The sequence below is a fragment of the Phoxinus phoxinus genome, assembly GCF_949152265.1.
Source record: "Phoxinus phoxinus genome assembly, chromosome: 7".
Taxonomy (NCBI): domain Eukaryota; kingdom Metazoa; phylum Chordata; class Actinopteri; order Cypriniformes; family Leuciscidae; genus Phoxinus; species Phoxinus phoxinus.
The window spans coordinates 16,522,914-16,538,738 of NC_136882.1; the positions used below are offsets into that span (position 1 = coordinate 16,522,914).

General features: G+C 36.5%; 1 protein-coding gene across 4 annotated transcripts in view; it reads left to right on the plus strand.

Moving 5' to 3' along the window:
- Window positions 1-15,825, plus strand: part of raph1a (Ras association (RalGDS/AF-6) and pleckstrin homology domains 1a) — a 79,561-nt gene that overhangs the window by 42,853 nt on the left and 20,883 nt on the right. For all 4 annotated transcript variants that reach the window (XM_079617535.1, XM_079617534.1, XM_079617537.1 and 1 more), the window contains 7 exons: window positions 101-729; window positions 2,489-2,563; window positions 7,491-7,568; window positions 10,055-10,214; window positions 13,977-14,098; window positions 15,306-15,371; window positions 15,500-15,643. In XM_079617535.1, coding sequence (XP_079473661.1) covers window positions 101-729; window positions 2,489-2,563; window positions 7,491-7,568; window positions 10,055-10,214; window positions 13,977-14,098; window positions 15,306-15,371; window positions 15,500-15,643 — 1,274 coding nt within the window. The remainder of the gene's footprint in view (window positions 1-100; window positions 730-2,488; window positions 2,564-7,490; window positions 7,569-10,054; window positions 10,215-13,976; window positions 14,099-15,305; window positions 15,372-15,499; window positions 15,644-15,825) is intronic.

Here is a 15,825-nt window from a genome sequence, read left to right on the forward strand (position 1 = left end):
GAAAGTTTAAAAGAACAGCATTTATTTGAAATACAAATCTTTTGTAACATTATACATTTATTACTGTCACTTTTGGTCAATTTAATGTGTTTCCTTACAGAGGCACTTAACCAGGGTGACGCAGTGGATCTGGATGCTCTGATGGCAGACCTCTGTTCCATCGAGCAGGAGCTCAGCACCATCGGTAAGCCCAGCAGCGCTTCTTCTCGCCTCGGACTGGCCGGCGACCCCAAAGTCCGTCAGAAGCCCCCCGCCGGCCGCAGTCACAGCACTAAGCACACGGGCAGCAACAGCGGAGGGGCGAGTAGCAGTGGCGGCAGCACCAGCAGCAGTACCCGCGCCTCGCCCGCATCTACGGTCCGAGTGGGCAGCGCCACCAGCAGACCCTCGCTGGCATCCAACTTCTCTCTGGATGACATCACAGCCCAGCTGGAAAAAGCCTCCCAAAGCATGGACGAAGCAGCCAGGCAGAGCTCCACATCCTTGGGCTCTACGGTCTCAGCACCGTACTCTTCCTGCACTGTGAGGCGGCCGCCCTCCCATCATCATCATCATCGCAGGACAGGGTCCGTGGGTACGGTCACAGAGCATGAGGTGCGGTCCTTTGCCCATTCCTCTCGCTCTAGCATTAACTCTGCTTCTGCGTCCAGCATGGACTCGCTGGACATCGATAAACCCAAGTCTGATCAGGACGGGTTACAGGACGGACAGGACCAGCCGAGTTCAGAGGTAAACAACGCTTCGAATTGTTCAAATCTCTAATGGAGACACGGGTTATCTTTGAAGGATGCATGCAATGATTTAAAATAAGATAAAACGCTTATTAAAATCTAAAAATCAAGATATTACTTAATTAAAAATAATAATAATCTTTGAAGGAACAGTGTTCCCACTGTTTTGAAAAACCTATATATAGGAGCTTTAAGCGGTTTCTGTAGGCATTTGTATAATGAGACATTTTTCTAGTTATGATAAGTTCTAAAATATTTGATGGGGTAGAAACTGAAGAAAAATATATTTAAAAATCCGTAATCTTTATCTAGTAAATGATGAAAAACTGGAAGAAAACTTTGAATATTCTTTAAGTACAGTAGGGGACCTTGGAGAACATTGATTTTGATCGACATCGATTATGCTGTCTACCTGTTGCAACAGTCGCGAGTGCTTAAAAAGCGGCCTATGTAGGTTTTGGAACGGAACCGAGTTCGTCAGGCCTCTAGCAGAGCAGATTAAGTATTCAAATGAGTTGTTTCTATCCCTGACTGAAAAAAACAAATAAAAGCGGCTTTTACCCAGACTTAATTACACAGATAGTGATTTTGCAGCAGTTTGGGTTGTATTTATTTGCTGATAGTAGTCTAACCCAAATATTTAAAGGTTTAACTTTCAACCCATTGTTGGTATGTTTAAATAAATGCAGACTTCTCAAATGCATCAGTTATCAGTTACATTTTATTTCTTAAATTAAATGAAAGCCATCATGCACCATTTCTTTTCATTAAGGCTAGTTCGCATTGCCAACAAACACCAACTTGTTGTTGGGCGATTAGTATTTTTGTCCCTGTTGCTGTTTGTCCGGGCAGCTTTCGTGAATTAGTCTGTTGAACAGAATGAGTGTGTGATCACAGATGAAATGATTTAGGAAGCTATTTAAAGCTGTCTGAATGCAGTCAATGAGTTGCATGCTTCCTTTGACTCTGTGGTTGAACAGAGAAGATTGATGTGGAGGGATTTCACTAATCTATCCTTCTATCCCACAGATTTTTACTGACAAACATGATTGACCTACAGATGATTGATGATAGATAAACGATGATAGATAAGTGATTCAGTCGTTTGCAAACTTTTGCTAAACCTGGACACCCCGCCCCAACCGCATATATTTTTCCCAAACCCTCCAAAGTCATATAAACAAACCTGAAAATGTAAAAACGCAGCGTTTTGTTATTGCCTTAACTTCTCTGAAGTTTTCTGATTGGCTAAAAGGGCCCAGCCAATGAGAGTCTCTTTTCAAGATCAACTGAAATGTATTAAACAGATACCTATAAAGTACTTTAGGTGTGCAATAATTGATATACAGATTACATAAAATGCATGATAATTGTTTATTTTTTTATTGGGTATTTTATTATATTTTAATCATTTAGCAGATTCTTTTGACATCAATTTCAATGTATTATTATTATTATTATTATTATTACAACATTTTATTCATTTAGCATATCATTTAATTCCGCACGCTATTACAAAACAACAAGCTAAATAAAGTGCTTATGGCATCTTATACCAAACCACAGTGATTGTCCATAGAGAAATGAATCATATGTAATGTGACATGCAATTGTTTCGATAGGACCATTTTCTATCTAGTTGCAGTGATTATTGCTCACAATTTTCCCCTATGCTTTCACACTATGAACAATGATTAATGTTTATTAATCAAAGCACTAATGACTCTTGTCTCTCCTCTCTCTCTTTCTGCACAAAGCACTCGTATCTGGACAGGGAGACCTCTCTCATTCTGCAAAGCATTGCAGGAAAGCCCTCTCACTTGCTGACCAAGGTGACGCCCTCTTTCCACCTCTGGATGTATTGAGTTTCTCCTAGTGGCTTCCTAACCCCTCTATGCATGCCAGCATGATTCATTTTCACCCATTTTTCTTCCATCAGTTTTCTTTACGTTAAGACACAAGGAAGCTTTTCTAATGAAACAAAGGCGTCATGCTGATTCCTCATCTGTACCTAGTCAGTTCAGTAAATCAAAGTTCATTAGATGAATCAGAATAAATGGTTGATGCAAAATTATGTGCATGGATACTCTATTATCCATGGTCTCTATTAACTCAAACTCTCCATTTTTGAATTGTTGATATAGTCATAGTGCACTTCTTTTTAAGGCCTATTCACAACAAGTCTGACAAGTAAACGACACAAATGCTAAAATATTCATGAACATTTTTCTGCACAAAATTCTCTCTCTCGCTCTCTCAAAAAAAAGTTTGGACATGTGAATAAATGCCAAAGTCACATGTTTAATTCCATCCAAACTTAGCAATGTTCTCAAATGTGCCGGATAAAGGCATCTGCCAAATGCATAAATGCTAATTGATTTTTCAAAATCATCAGAAAAAAAAAAACTAACCTGACAGAATTAAAAAGTATAATATTTCAGAACTCAAAGAATTTGGTGTAAAGAGGTTCATGGATTCATTTTAAAATCTTGTTGTTGTGCATATTCTTGGTGTAAATAGATCTTTAGTTTTTATCATGTTTACGCATGACATTTACTGAATCAATCCACTTTATAATTTGTCATATTAGTGAGGGTTGTTTAAATCACATAATGTTGCATCTGTTCGGAGCCCCTAAAGGGCTTGCAGGGAAGCTGGGTAGATAAAATGTAATGCTTTTGCGTTCGCTTGGAAAATTGGTGATGGGAATTATGTGAAATGGGAGGAAAAATTGTATTTTAATACCTTTCTCGAAGGAACACAATTATTTTGCAAGAGAATGTTATAGTTTTAGCAAGTGCAAGTTTTCTAGGGGGAACGCAAAAGCATTGCAATATCATTTTTACTCCATCTCATTTTTTTACCACCATGTCTCCTTAGGGGCTCCATCATCTGAGATACACATTTGAAAACAAATTGTTTTGCACTATGACTGTTATCTTACTTAAGGTAAATCTGGAGAACATGTTCATGCGTGCATGTTTTGAAATACGTTTTGAGCTGTGAGTTATCGGCAGCTCTTCAGCACTGCGAAGTGCGAAGTGTTCAAATCAAATAATTAAATATGCATGAAGATGTTTAAAGGATTTTGGGGAGCTCATTCCATTTAGAGGTTAAACATTTGGACATCTGAGAAAAAGTATTATACTAGCTAGGACATGCGGTTGAAAACTGGAAATGGATCATTTATAATTGCTGTTAGATCAGCATCATTGCTTCTGTTATTATGGAAGAAAACTTTGTTTCGTCACTGCCTATGTAACACAACATCTGTGGTAATGACTGTAAGTGATGACTGTGTGCTCCCTCAGGGTTTATATGTACCTGTTTTTTAGATGGGTACACCCTAAGATCGTTTAGCTGTGGACAGGTGGCAGACGGACCCGCAAGGTAGCGAGTGACATAATGATCAGCACAACAGATGGATTCTAGGTAGAGATTGAGTTTCTTCAGAAGCAGCAGGCTGCAGTCCCTTCACACAGAAGTGTTGCGCTCCCATAAGCAACCAGTGTTTGTTTGCACTTTTTTGAGGATTTACCTGCTCAACAAAAGATGTTTGTTAACCAAACCTCCATTAAACAGTTTGCAGGATTAAAGCTTTCTTAGCATAGATCTGTTCTGGCTAAACAGTGCCATCCATTGCTGATAACCACATTTATAATGTGTTAAACCCAACACAACCTCATGGTAACTATATTTTACATTTTGGCAAATCATCTGTGGGAAAAGTGTTTACAAATGAACGGACAGTGAAGTTTCACTGTCATTTCTTGTGTTGGTCTTTGCTGTTTTGCTGTGGACACTATGTAAAGTGTGTCAGCTGTGTTGTGGTGGCATTAGCGAGGCTTGGAGTCGGTTGAGATGATCTGATTGGTTGCAGGAGTTGAGTGAACGTGCCTTTAATCCTCTTTGCACTCGGGAGGTTTCATTACCTAGATTTTCAGTTGTTGTTCTGACACTACCCTTGTGAAAAAAGAAGTACACTTTAGCATACTTTTAAAAAGAATACTTATTACGGATATAATATACTTAAGTGCAAACTGAATGTCATGTTAATTACATATTCACTACAATTAAATAAATGTATTATGGTTTAAATTGATATTAAATGCAATTAGTTGAACTTGAGTGCCTTTTTGAACCATTTATGTAGGATTTCAGTATATCTTTGTGTAATTTCATAATTATGTTGTCTTTGATAGTTAAAGTGTACTGTTGTATATACTGACAAATATGTATGGTTAACAAAAAAAATACTTTAATGTAATTTCTATTGAAACTTATATGTCTTGTATTTAAATCTATTTGTAATTGCAAATTTGTAATTAGTTCCAATTTAAAATATATTAAATATCTAGTTCAGTTATGAAACTCTAGATGGTGCGGGCTGATAGGCCCTTTACATGCAATCACATCATTATCACATGGCACAAGCTGATTGGCCTCTGCTGATCTTTCGGCCAATGAGCTTGCTCAACATTTAAATAGTCTGGTTCAGTGTTTGCTGTTGGCTGTGAGGCTGTGAGTTCTTCTGAAACCCTCTACCTCCCCCAGCTCCACCTGCCTCCATCGCTTCGCGATTTATGTATGTCTATTCATGCAGAAGCAGATCTTACATGCTCACAGCAGCTTGTCTGTGTATTCATTAGCAGTAAGTACATACTTGCTCTGCAGCAGCAGCGTAACAGATTACATAAATACATTAACATTGCCATATTTAATAACATGCTAAATCTAGTTTTCATGATGTGTGATTAAGAAACAGACATAAAAGTGGCCATTTATTACATTAATATTATTATCTGCAAGTTTTTTTTAAATATATTCTTAATATACTACAAGTGCACATTAAGCTGCAGCACACTTCTTTTTCACAAGGTGGTGCAAATTAATACTCAGTGCTTGTCAAGTGAATTGCTTGACTCTCTCCTTAAGTAAACAAACTTCACAGTCTCGTGAAAACATGTTCAGATTCAGATGTTATTTGTGACTCACCGCTATACGCACTATGCTGACGTCACATAATGTCTGTGAGGTTAACACCTACACCTCCTGGGTTCATGTTTCTCGTCATACTCCCCCTTTTCACTTTTTTTTAAAACTGTAAGTCTGCCCTCAGGGGACACACCTGTTCACAGAGATGTCTTTTTCTCTCCTCTCACTACACAAGCTGCACTGCTCTCCTAATTTCCGAAAAACCTTGGATCCCGTACAAGCCTTGATATTGGAGTAATACAGATAATTGTAGTTTGTGCTGCCAGGTGGTTTGTGATGTAGAATTATGGGTCAGGAGAACAGCTGCTGGCCAGTTTCTGCTGATAGCACAAGTCTTTTTTTTTCTTCTTAAACAAAGGGTCATTCAGTTTTTGTATTGAGGCCTTGAAATTCAATAGTGGTAATAGTGGTATCACCATAAGCCACTAATACTATCTGGATTCTGAACATCAGATCAGGCCATTCTTGTAGAAGAATATGTTGGGACATGCTTCTTTTTTAATATGTGTTTCTGTGTCAGCTATGTCCTATTTCCACATGCTGTCTATGAGTCTGTGAGCTCATGCCACAGAAACATGAAGAAAATACACTATTAACTAAATACAATCTCTTAATCTAATAAAAATAAGTAATAGTAAATAGATATGGCTCTGATTGTGAATATGATGCTATTTGTTTAATATTCCTGTGGCCGCTGTGCTCCGCATTAGTCAGGGGAGGATGTGTACCGTTAAGAGGCTTGAGCCGTAATTCCCTCATTTGCCATTTTGTTAGTTAAAATGAGGCGGCATGTGTGTGTCCAGATTTTAGGATGATTCTGTAGCTGCAGTCAGTTTTTATGTGCCCTTTTGTGGCTGTTTTCTCATGTGTATTTGTGTGTTATTCAGTGTGAGAGGATAATACACTGTGATGCGGCACAATCCCAAACCCAGACTAAAGAAACTACACACAAATACACCGAAACAGAGGAGGGCTTGATAGAAGTGTATCTGACAGTAAAAGGGGAGGGATCATCTCTTTGTTTTAGAGAGAGAGAGAGAGAGAGAGAGAGAGAGATTAGCCAGGAGATGAGAGGTAGTAGAGTGTAGAGTCTAGATCTGCCCATCCTCCACCTCTCCGCTGGTTGTATTAGATGCGTTTTATGCTCTTGGGCAGAAGAGCTTCTCTCTGGGAATCATTTATGCTGTTGGAAAAAGATTCCAGTCATTTATTCTTCAGTAATCTCACCAATGACTATTACGGATTTACATGGACATTAAACAGTATGGATCTGCACCCCTCAGCAATGGCCAGAACAGTCAGGAATAGATGTGGACTAGCTTCAGACTTGCTACGATGGGATATTTTTCTGTTCGACTGGACCTATAAATCTAAATGTGACTATTGAAAAGCAGCTTTCTGTAATCTGTTGAGGTGAATCTGTATTAGGGATTGCTAAAGGGCTACTAGATGCAAATGCCAGGAGAAGAGCGCTCCGATTGTATTTACCAACTGATGTCTTAGTGCTGCTTTTTTATTTTTAAGCCTTTATTTTCCTCTTTATACTTTGTATAAACTGTTCTTCAAGGTCAAAATTACCCTTTTTACAATGGCGTCATGCTGGAAAAGTCAGGTAAATGTGAGGATTGTGCACTCTGGTTCTTTTAGCTCATCAAATGTCCAAATGTTTAACCATATAGTAGTCGTGAGGAACCCCACATACCAGTACTATTCAGAATGTATTTCCGTTTGGTGACTGTGTTTGTATGTCTTGTATGTCTGTAGGAGGAACAAGCTGCCAAACAAAAAGCTGAGAAGATCCGAGTAGCTCTGGAGAAGATAAAGGAAGCTCAGGTTAAAAAGGTGAGATGATCAGCGGATTTTTGTTTACATGTAAATCGATCTTAACTGAACTGACACCAGCCCGGTCACAAATATTTCTAGTTTAACAACCTGTACTGCTCATACTTCTGTGCTCTACAGTAGTTTACATATCCGCTTCAGCATGTGCAGTGGTGTAGTGTAGAAGTGGGTCATCGCAGTGTAATGCTGCACACTTACACAGCTAAATCAGGCCCTCGTGGGACCTGGCAAATGATTTAATAGCACATATTCACAGAATTATTCAAGTTTTTTGGCTTTAGAGGGGCTGTGTTGCCTTTAGTAGAGATTAAACAATCTCTGCTAGTTGATGTTTTTTACTGATAGTTTACTTTGGTTAATGGTTCAATAATAATTATATAATGGTAACAATTATTATTATTATTGATGATGACGATAAAATAATAAAAATAATATTATTATGAATAATAATGAAAAATAAGAGTATTTGTTTTATATGATTTATTGTTGTTTACTAATGATTACCCAAAAAGATTTGGTTTCAGCGAATGTCACACTTTCTTCTTTGGTTAGTGGTTCTTTCATAATAATAATAAAACATAATACTTATTAATTATAATTAATTATAATAATGTATTATTATTATTACAATATAAATATAATTTATTGTTGTTTGTTATATGTTTATAATCATTCCAAAAATATGTCCAATATTTCTTACCGAAAGTCACACTGTCTATTTCGGTTAATGGTTCTTTCAGAATTATAATAGTAATAATAATAAAGTTTTATTGTTGTTTTCAAATAAAGCAATAAGCCACAAGAAGCCATGGTTTACGGTGGTTTTAAAACAGCTATGCATTAAGCACAATGCAGAGCAAATTATAATTCAATACATTTTCCACCAGTCAAAGTTGTTCTTCAGCAATGACACACTGATGCAGCAGCAGTGATACTGATGCAGTGAGGTCACAGGTGTGTGTTTTTAGAGAGTATTTTACAACAGCTTCGAGCGCGGCTCAGTCAATCATTATAAAGGACCAGAACTATCCATTTTATAATGATTATTTAGTTGCTGTCCAAAAATAATAATAATATTGTTCATAATTTTGATTCTGCATTTAATTTACTGGACAATATAATCAATAATTATCAGTATTGGAAATGGTCATTAAAAATAATATTGGATTTATTATGGCAAGTCGATATAAGTGCAGTCATAAATTGATGTCCTGTGTCAGGACTTCCTGAGGGTTCGGTGTTGTTATCTGAGAAGGTGAAACAAGGCTGTGTTGATGCAAACAGCCGACACCAGATGATCAAGACAACTTAAACACATTGAGGGGATTAGTGTCCGTGCACGTGCGCCCGCGTGGCCTTACTGTCCCTCAGTGACTGTTCTCTGAATGTGTGTGTGGGTCAGCAGCCCTGATGGAATGTTTTCTGGGTCAGGTCACTGTCACAGGGCAAAATCTGAGCCTGTGTCTCTTTTAAATGCTGCTCTCTCACAGTGAAATCACTATAAATACGCTCCTAAAATCCACAGTTAATCCGAAATAAAAGCTTGTAGAAACTTAACAAGCTGCTGGATTATTTGCGGTGGTGCTCAGGGAGGAAGCTGTCACTCTAAGATATTGCTCAAAGGATCTCACTAATTATGATCTGATAAATATGCGTGTATAAGAGTTATTACTGTTAAAAGTGGCTCTACCCGCAACTGAATCATATATATATATGTGTATGTATGTATATGTGGCTTAGTTGCGATAATGTGTGTAATGTCATAGAGAGAGAGAGGGGATTCTTATGTGGTTTATATATGTTCACAGGCTTTTTGTTGTTGCGAAGATATTTTTTGTACTAAAAAGGGGATATGTATGTGGAAGGGTTATTTCATTTAATCTTGTTTGTGTGCAGTTGATGTTGCTGTTTGTCTCAGAGCTAAGGTGAATGTTTGCCTGAAGTGCTCACAAAAGGCCAAATCCCCCAATAAAATGTCAAAGGGGTGGAAGAATAGGATGATTCAAAGGGCCCTGGTAAAGGTCTGCACTGGTCCACTTGGATCCGAAAACCCAAGGTCCGACCCAAGACTCGAGTGGATTCGGGTGCAAAACTTTCCCGAGTGTCGGGTTGAGTCTTATATTAGAGTCTTTGTGGCTTTTACCGAATGGACCCGATAAGACCCAAATTTAGTTATGTAGATAATTTCCTTGAATATTTAGATAAATAAACTCTATTCATCTTATGGTCAGGTAAATAAAAATAAAAAAATTACATTACACTAAAAGTTATAGAACGTAATGAGGTTACAGTGATGAGTGATTGACATTTCAGCACTTTGTGAACAATATCATTCGTGTGACGTGCATTTTTGGGAAACGCACAGAGAAAAGAATCAAAAGTTTGTAACCTTACCTCGCACACAGAAAGTTAGGTAGGGGGCTCAGAAACCCCAGTGGCGCTTCTGAACATACATAACTGTCGTCATGTCCTGTCTCTCCCCTCAGTTGGTAATCCGAGTACACCTATCAGATGAAAGCTCAAAAACTATGATGGTGGATGAGAGACAGACTGTGCGTCAGGTGCTGGACAACCTGCTGGACAAATCTCACTGCGGGTATAGCCTGGACTGGTCTCTGGTGGAAATCATCACTGAACTACAGACGGGTAAGACCCCTGTCTGGTCCTCTTTGTGACTTGTTCTGGCTAAGAATGCCAATTGACATGAAAAATGGACCAACCATGGTTTTTATTTAAATTTTTTATATTGTTTTATACATGTTTAAAGTACATTTGGAATTAGTTCCACAGTAACATACCAACATGGAGCAAACTGGTCTTTCTTTTAAACAGTGGCACAATAATCTCTCCACAAGGTTTTATATGCTAGACCGAAGACATTTGTGGAAAATGTGTAGATCTACCAATTCAAAAGTTTGTGGTCAGTAAGATCTTTAAAGAAAAATAATAAAGAAATTAATCATTTTATTTTGCATAGATGCATTAAATTGACAATAAGGACATTTGTAGTGTTACAGAAGATATATCTATCTCAATGCTGTTTTTGTTTTGTTTATTTAAATGTATCAGTTTTAAATGTATCAAAATTAAGCAGCACAACTGTTTTCAACATTGATAACAATAAGAAATGTTTCAGGAGGATCAAATCATCATATTAGAATGATTTCTGAAGGATCATGTGACACTGAAGACTGGAGAGATGATGCTGAAATCAGCTTTTGCCATCAATAAATTACACTTTAAAATATATTAAAATAGAAAACAGTTATTTTAAAATGTAATAATATTTTACAATATTACTTAAGCAAAACAGTCTTACCAACCCCAGACTTTTGAATGGTTGGGTATTTTGTTTCCGTTCAAAAGCTAACTAACACAACTCTTCAAACTAAGCAGAATATACAATTGTGCGTCTGGATATCTTGATAACTTGATGCTAATTGCTAAACAAAAATAAAAACCGATAAATATCATTTTAAGACCCTGTATCTTTTATGTATATATTTAATACCCTTGTAAACAAGGAAGACCGATAAAAACCTGTGCCTCATCGAAAACGTGGTCTGGCAGGTAGTGCACATGCGGTGTGTTGTGTGGTGGTAGACCATTCCTTTACTGACTAGTCTGAAGTATCATCCAAAGAGAGATTGAATCAATAAAGACAAATGAAAAAAGGGATTAAAGTCATGTGGTCAGGCTTGCCCCAGATCGAGCACAACGACAGCTGGATGATAATTCAGCTGCAAACAAAATCTTTTTCATTTTTCGCTGGTCTTCAAAAACACAACAACAGTCCTATTTGATTTATTTGATCGGTGCAGATTAGCAGAGAGTATAGATTAGCAAAATCTATGTCTGAAATCCCAATAGGATTATCCCATACAATCATGTGCGGTCTGTGGAAGGGGTAGCACTAGTCTAGGTAAATATTACTAGAACTAGTTCCACTAATTTCATAATAGTAAAACTAGAAGTTGTTATCTGAGGCAGTAGAATTGAAGACGGTCAGGACAGTTATGGAAGGCACAAGGAATTTTATGTTTTTACTGATTTTATGAAAAGTTTTAAAATATTGAATGAAAACCTGATCACAATTCATACTCTAAAATGCTACTGTGCGCTACTGTTCAAAGGTTTGGCGTCTGTAAGATTTGTTCATGTTTTTAAGAGAAGTTTCTTACAGTATGTTTACCAAGGCTGCTTTTCTATCATAAACACAGTAAAGAATGTAATATTGTAAAATATATTAATATATATATTAAATATATATATTATATAGTGTGTAATTAAATATATACGGTAAGTACTGAGTAATATTAATTAACAACATGTACTGACTATAGAGTTAGGGGTTTAGGGTTAGTTGCATGTAATTATGCACATATTGAAATATCTCACTTTGCATGTTTAGAGTCTATATAATATATTAGTTTCACCTTTTAAGTTGAATAACTGAAATAAATTAGCTTTTGCTCGATATTCAAATTTTTCGAGTTTCACCTGTATATACCGGTATATAAGTTAACTAAATTAATAACTTTTTTTTACAACAGAAATGAACCATCACTGAACTACTTAAGCTGGACTATTTTCTTCTAGAGCTGCTGTACAGCCGAAACAAACTTTGTTGCATTATTTTCTTGTTAACACTGAAAAGCTGCTTTGAAACGCTTTTTTAAAAGCGCTATATAAATATAGGTGACTTGACTTGACTTAAACAGCCAATATGCTAGTAATATCATGCATGCCAAAAAGTTAATAGTGAGAATTGGTCCTCTAACTAAAGTGTTACCATGATTTCTTATTATTATCAATGTTAAAAACAGCTGTGCTACCTAATATTTTTTTGTGGAAACTGATACGTTTTTTTCCCTCACAATTCTTTCATGAATAGGAAGTTCAAAAGAACTTAATTTATTTGAAATAGAAATCTTTTATAACATTATAAATATCCTTACTGTCACTTTTGTTAATGCATCCTTGCTGAAGTATTTTTTTGAGTATTTTTAATTATTTAAAAAATAAATCTTACTGACCCCAAACTTTTAAATGGTAACGTTACTTTGCATGTTAACACAGGTAATGTTTGAGTCTTGATATTATACTTTCAAACCATGCATATTTGTATGAACTGTCACACTGGTGCAATGCGCTGCCCCATACACTTCCATTGTAAAGGCATTACTGTAAACAGTTTTTTTTTTGTAGCTTTTTTCTGAGTGACAAATCAAATGTACAGTATTTCCTGTGGTATGTTGTTGTTAGAGTTGTGTTGAACCCGGAACATGTGTGTGTGAGTCACGGGCCTCTTGCGCTGGGCTTCTCTCTATGTAGGTCCTGAGCGATCATGCGTGTGGCCGTAGCCTACATCTCCAGGGCTTCTGTTTTTCCACTCTCTGCTCTTTCAGTGGAAGGAGAAAAGGCAGAGAGAGGAAGGCAAGGATATACAGTGGTCGTGTGTAGAATATCCACCAGATGGTCAATGCTAAAATCCCTGTAATAGAAAGAGCATTGGAGGTCTTTTCTAGAGGTATTTCGTGATTGAGTGCATCTGCACACTCATATTCATAAGGAAATAGATAAATAAATGTATTTTCATACATTAAACATGTATTTAATTTTGATATTGTTCTTGAATCATTTTTGTCATGCTGTCTTAGCAGGTATATTTATTGGCTCATTGTTTTTGTGGGCTGCGCATGTTGAGGTTAAAGGTCACTCATTTAGCATTGAGGTGTGATGAAATCTGGCTTAATCCAGCTATTGGGATCAGGAGGAGAATACGGTATCATTAATTCCTCAAGTAGCTTTAATTTCCTAATGGACAGACCTATAATCTGTCAGATTAGTGATTTCACTCTCTTTATTTTTTATCATCTTTAATAAACTGTTAATCTTTTGTTAAGGGTTTGCCTTTAGATACTGATTCTGGCAGATGTTTCTAAACTCTGACAGGATACTTTTCAATGTACAAAGCAAACTTAGGCTCAGCATAACGGCCTATATATAAAAAATTATCATATATTATGAAGTTTTGTTTAAATAATAAGTTTGATTTCATGGAACTTGCAGTACCCATGTAGAAATTGTTGTTAATGTATGGATTTGATTTATGTTTTTTTTTTTTTTTTGACCTATTTCAAATTTGTCTAGTGCATGCAATTTGCATCATAGTTCTTGTCCTAAATGTCTTCAGGGGTCTTTATCTCGATACAGAGAGCAAAGAGAGCAGGACAGTGCCAGCAAGGCTTATAATAATTTAGATAAATGTCACTTTTCCTTACTGACCTCTCTTGTAGTTGATCTCTTCCTTAGTTGATCTCGTTGATTTATTGAACAGCAAGTCACATATTTTTTTTTATTATACCGTCTCTTCATCTTTATAATGTTCACACTTTGTTTTTCCAGAGAGAATATTCGAGGATCATGAGAACCTGGTGGAGAACTTGCTAAACTGGACCAGGGACAGCACCAACAGACTGATGTTCATCGAACGCATTGAGAAATACGCCCTTTTCAAGAACCCTCAGGTAATACTCCGTCTGTCAATAGTGACCATATCTGTTTAGCTCCAAAAAGCAGCAGAAAACGGTCCTTGTGCAGTACATTTTAAGTCTTGTGAAGTATATAGTATTATATACTACTGTTCAAAAGTTTGCTGCCTTTAAGATTGTTTTTTAAGTTTTTGGAAATAGTCTCTTATGGCTGCATTTATTTGATCAAAAATACAGTATAAACTGTGAAATGGTGAAATAATATTACAATTTAGAATAAATATATATTTTAAAATGTATTTTATTCCTGTGATGGTAAAGCTGAATTTTCAGCATCATTACTCCAGTCTTTCAGTGTCACATGATCCTTCAAAAATCATTATAATGTGCTGATTTTGTGCAAAATACATTTCCCATGATTATCAATGTTCAAAACATCAAAAATGTTGCTGCTTAATATATTGTTTGTGGAAAACTATTATGCATTTTTTGATGAATAGAAAGTTCAAACGAAAATAATTTATTTGAAATAGAAGTCTTTTGTAACATTATAAATGTCTACTGTCACTTTTGAATTTAATGCATCCTTGCTGAATAAAAGTTTTAATTTCTTTAAAAAAAAATCTTACTAACCTCAAACTTTTAAATCATAGTGTAAGTTAGTTATTCACTGGTGTTGTGTTTAATGATGCATGAAGGCTTCAGTGAAAGTCAACATTTTCAAAAATAATGCCTTAATTTTCAGAATTACAGCATTTTCATTTTTGAATGAATTGCCCATGCAATGAAGTAGTGTGATGTTTAAATGATTCTTGAAATTGATTTGTGCAGTTCTGTCACCAAAGAGTGTATTAGTAATATAGAGGTTAGTGCATCGGTGCTCTATGGATCAGTTGTTTTATCGGCATATGTGGCTGATGTAGGTCAGTGTCATGTAAATGCTGAACTGTAATGAATAATTGATCTCAAGAGAAGCTGGTTAAAGTGTGTCTACTGCCCAGTCTCTGGCTGCGACCCTGAATACAAGATGTCAATCCACGTGTTTAACCGCTTTGTTACTTATGTTGCACTTTGTTGAATGCCCTTTAAAATAACACATTCAAATATCTAAAGATTTGTTTTGGCTAATTCTCTAGTATGCAATACCTGTAAATCAGACAGTGATAGACAGATTTCTTAGCCAATTTCTTACGATTTTCTTAGCAACTTTATGAACATCTCCCTGAATCATCTGTTTCCTCAGAACTATTTGCTGGGGCGTAAGGAGACGTGTGAAATGGCAGACAGAAATAAAGAGGCTCTGTTGGAGGTGAGGCAGACTGTGAACCTACTTATACACATTCTCTCTTGTGCTTTAAACAGCATGACTTATTTAGGTCATGTCAGACATGTTTTACTCGCTGATAAAGGTGTGTGTGTGCGTGTGTTTTTGAGCAGGAGTGTTTTTGTGGAAGCTCCATCAGTGTTCCTGAGATGGAAGGGGTGCTCTGGCTCAAAGATGACGGCAAGAAATCCTGGAAGAAGCGGTACTTCCTGTTACGAGCCTCTGGGTTATATTACGTGCCAAAGGGTAAAGCCAAGGTGAGTTGTGAGTCGGTCTCTTTTTCTGCTTTGAAATTCATTATCTTTTCACTTTCACACACTTAATAACTGATAAATCCTCACAAACTTGCTGACTGACGCACAACCACTCTTATACTATGACCCTGCTTCCACCTGGTATTAAAGGGGCATGAATTGAGAAATTATTATATATTTTTTTA